The sequence below is a fragment of the Lethenteron reissneri genome, chromosome 57, assembly GCF_015708825.2.
Source record: "Lethenteron reissneri isolate LAM-NWPU_2019-01 chromosome 57, ASM1570882v1, whole genome shotgun sequence".
Taxonomy (NCBI): Eukaryota; Metazoa; Chordata; class Hyperoartia; order Petromyzontiformes; family Petromyzontidae; genus Lethenteron; species Lethenteron reissneri.
Window position 1 is genome coordinate 7,315,788 of NC_083835.1, and position 8,813 is coordinate 7,324,600.

The window sequence follows — 8,813 nt, forward strand, 5'->3', positions numbered from 1 at the left end:
CCAGTGAGTGAGCGAGTGAGTGAGCGTGTGAGTGAGCGACCAGGTGAGTGAGCGAGTTAGCGAGTGAGCGAGTTAGCGAGCGAGTGAGTGAGTGGGTGAGTGAGCGTGTGAGTGAGCGACCAGGTGAGTGAGCGAGTTAGCGAGTGACCAGGTTAGCGAGCGGCGAGTGAGCGGGCGAGTGAGTTGGCAAGCAGTGAGCGAGCGGCGACTCACACAAAGTGGGTGAGCACGGTGTCACCCATGACGCCCGACAGGATGAGTGCTTCTTGGTGATGTCGTACACCGGCAGCTCCACGCCCACCACGATCGCCGCTCGCTGTGCCGTCTGATGACTCCCTACGCACGCACAAGTGTACACACACACGCACGCACACACGCACAGTGTACACACCACACGCACAAGTGTACACACACACGCACAGTGTACACACGCACGCACACATACACACGCACAGTGTACACACACGCACGCACACACGCACAAGTGTACACACACACACGCACAAGTGTACACACACACACGCACAAGTGTACACACCACGGCACACATACACACGCAACAAGTGTACACACGCACACACACATACACACGCACAAGCGTACACACGCACGCACACATACACACGCACAAGTGTACACACGCACACACACGTACACGTGTACACACTCACGCCCACACGCACAAGTGTACACACACACACACAATCGTACACACGCACGCACACATACACACGCACAAGTGTACACAACGCACGCACAAGCGTACCACGCACGCACGCACACACACACACAAGTGTACACACACACGCACAAGTGTACACACCACACGCACCCACGCACCACACGCACAAGTGTACCACACGCACACACGCACAAGTGTACACACGCACGCACACACACGACACAACGCACGCACACACCACACACGCACACACGCACGCCGCACGCACACACACACGCACACACGCACGCACACACGCACGCACACACCAGACAAAGGTCGCCGTGTAGCCTTCAACAGACTGTTGGGGCAAGTGCCGCTAGCAAGCACACATCCCACGCAGTCACACGTATCGCAAGCGCAGGTACACAAGACAAAGGTCCATAGGTGAGCATGAATCGAACTCTCTGTGTCTCTCCGTGTCTCTCTCTCCGTGTCTCTCCGTGTCTCTCTCTGTGTCTCTCCGTGTCTCTCTCTGTCTCCGTGTCTCTCTCTGTCTCCGTGTCTCTCTCTGTCTCCGTGTCTCTCTCTGTCTCCGTGTCTCTCTCTGCTGTCCCCGTGTCTCTCTCTGTCTCTCTCTGTCTCCGTGCTCTCTCTCTGTCTCTCTGTCTCTCTCTGTCTCCGTGTCTCTCTCTCTGTCTCCGTGTCTCTCTCTGTCCTCCGTGTCTCTCTCTGTCTCCGTGTCTCTCTCTGTCTCCGTGTCTCTCTCTGTCTCCGTGTCTCTCTCTGTCTCCGTGTCTCTCTCTCTCCGTGTCTCCTCTGTCTCCGTGTCTCTCTCTGTCCCCGTGTCTCTCTCTGCTGTCTCCGTGTCTCTCTCTGCTGTCTCCGCTGTGTCCGTGTCTCTCTCTGCTGTCTCCGTGTCTCTCTCTGCTGTCTCCGTGTCTCTCTCTGTCTCCGGTCTCTCTCTGTCTCCGTGTCTCTCTCTCTCTCCGTGTCTCTCTCTCTGTCTCCGTGTCTCTCTCTGTCTCCGTGTCTCTCTCTCTCTCCGTGTCTCTCTCTGTCTCCGTGTCTCTCTCTGTCTCCGTGTCTCTCTCTGTCTCCGTGTCTCTCTCTGTCTCCGTGTCTCTCTCTGTCTCCGTGTCTCTCTCTGTCTCCGTGTCTCTCTCTGTCTCCGTGTCTCTCTCTGTCTCCGTGTCTCTCTCTCCGCGTGTCTCTCTCTCCCCGTGTCTCTCTCTCTCCGTGTCTCTCTCTCCGCGTGTCTCTCTCCCCGTGTCTCTCTCTCAGTGTCTCTCTCTCTCCGTGTCTCTGAAGTTGAGCAAGTGCTGTGCGGCAATGGTAGTGACTGCGGTGGTTGTGATGATGATGATGGTGATGATGATTAGGACGGTGTCGGTGACGGCGGTGATGGCGGTGGTGGTGATGATGATGATGGTGTCGGTGACGGTGGTAGTGATGATGACGATGGTGGTGGTGATGATTATGATGTGTCGGTGATGGTGGTGATAGTGGTGGTGGCGGCGGAGGTGGTGATGATTATGATGGTGGTAGTGGTGGTGATGATGATGATGATGGTGGTGATGATTATGACGGTGTCGGTGGTGTTGGTGGTGATCGTAGTGCTGGCGGTAGTGGTGGTGTTGGTGGTGGTGGCGGTGGTGTTGGTGGTGATCGTAGTGCTGGCGGTAGTGGTGGGTGTTGGTGGTGGTGGCGGTGGTGTTGGTGGTGATCGTAGTGCTGGCGGTAGTGGTGGTGTTGGTGGTGGTGGCGGTGGTGTTGGTGGTGATCGTAGTGGTGGCGGTGGCGGCAATCCGGGTCACAGAGCAGCAGCAGCAGCAGCAGCAGCAGCGGCGGTGGCGGCTCACCCTCCAGAGGCCCCGTGTGCCCTCCTGCTGGTAAATGTCGATGAAGCTCCCAATCATCCCCGTCTGGAACACGCCTCCCTGTGCCTGCATGCGAATCTGAGACACAAAGACAAAGAACACCCCCACCCCGTGTAGCCTTAACAAACCGTTGGGGCAAGTGCTGTTAGCGATCGGCAGCACCGGTGAAGGCTACCGGCACGGCACACGAGGGTGTGGGTGGCCAGCACCACGCCCGGCCGCCTTTGTCTCCCCAGTGGCGGTGTTTGCATGCCGCACCAGGTACTCATTTGAGGCTTAGTCGACCTAGGGGAGGCCCAAAAGTGGTTCAGATAATCGTCACTGTTGTGGGAGCGGGAATCGAACCCAGGTCGCTGGGTTTGTAGCGCAGCGCGCTTACCGCTACACTACCGCTCCCCAAACACGCACACACACTACGTACAGACACGCACGTGCACACTACACACACACACGCGCACACACGCCACGTACAGACACACACGCACACACTACATACAGACACGCACGCGCACACTACACACGCGCGCGTGTATACACTACGTACAGACACACGCACACACACCACGTACAGACACACACGCACACACTACACACACACGCACGCGTGTATACACTACGTACAGACACACACGCACACACCACGTACACACACACGCACACACTACGTACACGCACACACTACGTACGCACAAACAACGCATGCACACACACTACGTGCGCACACACAACGTACGCACACACAACGTACGCACACACACTACGTGCGCACACACACTACGTGCGCACACACACGCACACACTATGTACACATGCGCACACACCACGTACACAGATACACGTGTGTGCGTGTGTGCGTGTGTGCGTGTGTGTGGGGGCAGCGTCACCTTGAGCACGTCGGTGGGGTTGGCGATGGTGGAGGAGACGACGCCGGAGAGGACCCCACACAGCACGTTCACAGGCAGCGTCTCATCTACACGCAGACACACGTCACGTGACACGTCACCCCACACAGCACGTGACACGTCACCCACACAGCACGTGACACGTCACCCCACACAGCACGTTCACAGGCAGCGTCTCGTCTACACGCAGAACACGCGTCACGTGACACGTCACCCCACACAGCACGTTCACAGGCAGCGTCTCGTCTACACGCAGACACGCGTCACGTGACACGTCACCCCACACAGCACGTTCACAGGCAGCGTCTCATCTACACACAGACACACGTCACGTGACACGTCACCCCACACAGCACGTTCACAGGCAGCGTCTCATCTACACGCAGACACACGTCACGTGACACGTCACCCCACACAGCACGTGACACGTCACCCACACAGCACGTGACACGTCACCCCACACAGCACGTTCACAGGCAGCGTCTCGTCTACACGCAGACACGCGTCACGTGACACGTCACCCCACACAGCACGTTCACAGGCAGCGTCTCGTCTACACGCAGACACGCGTCACGTGACACGTCACCCCACACAGCACGTTCACAGGCAGCGTCTCATCTACACACAGACACACGTCACGTGACACGTCACCCCACACAGCACGTTCACAGGCAGCGTCTCATCTACACGCAGACACACGTCACGTGACACGTCACCCCACACAGCACGTGACACGTCACCCACACAGCACGTGACACGTCACCCCACACAGCACGTTCACAGGCAGCGTCTCGTCTACACGCAGACACGCGTCACGTGACACGTCACCCCACACAGCACGTTCACAGGCAGCGTCTCGTCTACACGCAGACACGCGTCACGTGACACGTCACCCCACACAGCACGTTCACAGGCAGCGTCTCATCTACACACAGACACACGTCACGTGACACGTCACCCCACACAGCACGTTCACAGGCAGCGTCTCATCTACACGCAGACACACGTCACGTGACAACGTTCACCCCACACAGCACGTGACACGTCACCCACACAGCACGTGACACGTCACCCCACACAGCACGTTCACAGGCAGCGTCTCGTCTACACGCAGACACACGTCACGTGACACGTCACCCACACAGCACGTTCACAGGCAGCGTCTCGTCTACACGCAGACACGCGTCACGTGACACGTCACCCCACACAGCACGTTCACAGGCAGCGTCTCGTCTACACGCAGACACGCGTCACGTGACACGTCACCCCACACAGCACGTTCACAGGCAGCGTCTCGTCTACACGCAGACACGCGTCACGTGACACGTCACCCACACAGCACGCTCACAGGCAGCGTCTCGTCTACACACAGACACGCGTCACGTGACACGTCACCCCACACAGCACGTTCACAGGCAGCGTCTCGTCTACACGCAGACACGCGTCACGTGACACGTCACCCCACACAGCACGTTCACAGGCAGCGTCTCGTCTACACGCAGACACGCGTCACGTGACACGTCACCCCACACAGCACGTTCACAGGCAGCGTCTCGTCTACACGCAGACACGCGTCACGTGACACGTCACCCACACAGCACGTTCACAGGCAGCGTCTCGTCTACACACAGACACGCGTCACGTGACACGTCACCCCACACAGCACGTTCACAGGCAGCGTCTCGTCTACACGCAGACACGCGTCACGTGACACGTCACCCCACACAGCACGTTCACAGGCAGCGTCTCGTCTACACGCAGACACGCGTCACGTGACACGTCACCCCACACAGCACGTTCACAGGCAGCGTCTCGTCTACACGCAGACACACGTCACGTGACACGTCACCCCACACAGCACGTTCACAGGCAGCGTCTCGTCTACATGCAGACACGCGTCACGTGACACGTCACCCACACAGCACGTTCACAGGCAGCGTCTCGTCTACACACAGACACGCGTCACGTGACACGTCACCCCACACAGCACGTTCACAGGCAGCGTCTCGTCTACACGCAGACACGCGTCACGTGACACGTCACCCCACACAGCACGTTCACAGGCAGCGTCTCGTCTACACGCAGACACGCGTCACGTGACACGTCACCCACACAGCACCCGACACTGCACCCACACGTCACGTGACACGTCACCCACACAGCACGTTCACAGGCAGCGTCTCATCTACACACAGACACACGTCACGTGACACGTCACCCCACACAGCACGTTCACAGGCAGCGTCTCATCTACACGCAGACACACGTCACGTGACACGTCACCCCACACAGCACGTTCACAGGCAGCGTCTCGTCTACACGCAGACACACGTCACGTGACACGTCACCCACACAGCACGTTCACAGGCAGCGTCTCATCTACACACAGACACACGTCACGTGACACGTCACCCCACACAGCACGTTCACAGGCAGCGTCTCATCTACACACAGACACACGTCACGTGACATGTCACCCCACACAGCACGTTCACAGGCAGCATCTCATCTACACACAGACACGCGTCACGTGACACGTCACCCACACAGCACGTTCACAGGCAGCGTCTCATCTACACACAGACACACGTCACGTGACACGTCACCCACACAGCACGTTCACAGGCAGCGTCTCATCTACACACAGACACACGTCACGTGACACGTCACCCCACACAGCACGTTCACAGGCAGCGTCTCATCTACACACAGACACACGTCACGTGACACGTCACCCCACACAGCACGTTCACAGGCAGCGTCTCATCTACACACAGACACGCGTCACGTGACACGTCACCCACACAGCACGTTCACAGGCAGCGTCTCGTCTACACGCAGACACGCGTCACGTGACACGTCACCCACACAGCACGTTCACAGGCAGCGTCTCGTCTACACGCAGACACGCGTCACGTGACACGTCACCCACACAGCACGTTCACAGGCAGCGTCTCGTCTACACGCAGACACGCGTCACGTGACACGTCACCCACACAGCACGTTCACAGGCAGCGTCTCGTCTACACGCAGACACGCGTCACGTGACACGTCACCCACACAGCACCCGACACTGCACCCACACGTCACGTGACACGTCACCCACACAGCACGTTCACAGGCAGCGTCTCATCTACACACAGACACACGTCACGTGACACGTCACCCACACAGCACGTTCACAGGCAGCGTCTCATCTACACACAGACACACGTCACGTGACACGTCACCCACACAGCACGTTCACAGGCAGCGTCTCATCTACACACAGACACACGTCACGTGACACGTCACCCACACAGCACGTTCACAGGCAGCGTCTCGTCTACACGCAGACACACGTCACGTGACACGTCACCCACACAGCACCCGACACAGCACCCACACGTCACGTGACACGTCACCCACACAGCACGTTCACAGGCAGCGTCTCATCTAAACACAGACACACGTCACGTGACACGTCACCCACACAGCACCCGACACAGCACCCACACGTCACGTGACACGTCACCCACACAGCACGTTCACAGGCAGCGTCTCGTCTACACGTCACCCACACAGCACCCACACAGCACCCACACGTCACGTGACACGTCACCCCACACAGCACGTTCACAGGCAGCGTCTCGTCTACACGTCACCCGACACGTCACCCACACAGCACCCACACGTCACGTGACACGTCACGTGACACGTTACCCACACGTCACGTGACACGTCACCCACACAGCACCCACACGTCACGTGACACGTCACCCACACAGCACCCACACGTCACGTGACACGTCACCCACACAGCACCCACACGTCACGTGACACGTCACCCACACGTCACGTGACACGTCACCCCACACAGCACCCACACGTCACGTGACACGTCACCCAACACAGCACGTTCACAGGCAGCGTCTCATCTACACGTCACCCACACAGCACCCACACGTCACGTGACACGTCACCCCACACAGCACGTTCACAGGCAGCGTCTCGTCTACACGTCACGTGACACGTCACGTGACACGTCACCCACACGTCACGTGACACGTCACCCACACGTCACCCGACACGTCACGTGACACGTCACCCGACACGTCACGTGACACGTCACCCGACACGTCACCCGACACGTCACCCGACACGTCACCCGACACGTCACGTGACACGTCACCCGACACGTCACCCGACACGTCACCCGACACGTCACCCGACACGTCACGTGACACGTCACCCGACACGTCACCCGACACGTCACGTGACACGTCACCCGACACGTCACGTGACACGTCACCCGACACGTCACGTGACACGTCACCCGACACGTCACGTGACACGTCACCCGACACGTCACGTGACACGTCACCCGACACGTCACGTGACACGTCACCCACACGCAGACACACGTCACGTGACACGTCACCCACACGCAGACACACGTCACGACCTGACACACAATCACACAACACTCCAGACTTGACACGTCACGATTTGACACATCAAGGTGCAACATCGCAACCGCCTTCCCTATCCACATCCACCTTCACCACCATCACCACCATCACCACAATCACCACAATCACCACCGCCACCATCACCACAAATGTCACTGTCGAAGTTACCATCACCGTCACCACCACCGTCACCACCACCGTCACCACCACCGTCACCACCACCGTCACCGTAACTGTCGAGTCAACAAAACCGTCACCACCACCACCGTCACCACCACCACCGTCACCACCACCACCGTCACCACCACCGTCACCGTAACTGTCGAAGTCACCAAAACTGTCACCATCACCACCACCGTCACCACCACCGTCACCACCACCACCACCGTCACCACCACCACCACCGTCACCACCACCACCACCGTCACCACCACCGTCACCACCGTCACCACCGCCGTCACCACCGTCACCACCGCCACCACCGTCACCGCCACCACCGTCACCGCCACCACCACGACCGTCACCACCGTCACCACCGTCACCACCATCACCGCCACCACCGTCACCACCACCGTCACCGTCACCACCACCGTCACCGTCACCACCACCGTCACCGTCACCACCACCGTCACCACCACCGTCACCACCACCACCACCGTCACCACCACCACCGTCACCACCACCACCGTCACCACCACCACCGTCACCACCGTCACCACCACCGTCACCACCACCGTCACCACCACCGTCGTCACCACCACCGTCGTCACCACCACCGTCACCACCACCACCACCGTCACCACCACCGTCACCACCACCACCACCGTCACTCACCCTCCGGCTTGTCCACAAACAGCCTCTTGAGGCTCTGGTAGGTGCCGATCTTGATGGTGCCGTACGACGCTTGCCGCAGCACCGC

General features: G+C 59.2%; 1 protein-coding gene across 1 annotated transcript in view; it reads right to left on the minus strand.

The window, feature by feature from the left end:
• Positions 1 to 209: 209 nt before the first annotated feature.
• The window catches only part of LOC133357323 (kidney mitochondrial carrier protein 1-like), a 48,989-nt gene continuing 40,385 nt past the window's right edge, over positions 210 to 8,813 (minus strand). The window contains 5 exon segments of the mRNA XM_061575212.1: positions 210 to 259; positions 262 to 325; positions 2,524 to 2,619; positions 3,426 to 3,511; positions 8,729 to 8,813. The exon segment at positions 8,729 to 8,813 is cut by the window's right edge and continues 10 nt beyond it. Of these exon segments, the coding sequence (XP_061431196.1) occupies positions 210 to 259; positions 262 to 325; positions 2,524 to 2,619; positions 3,426 to 3,511; positions 8,729 to 8,813 (381 nt within the window).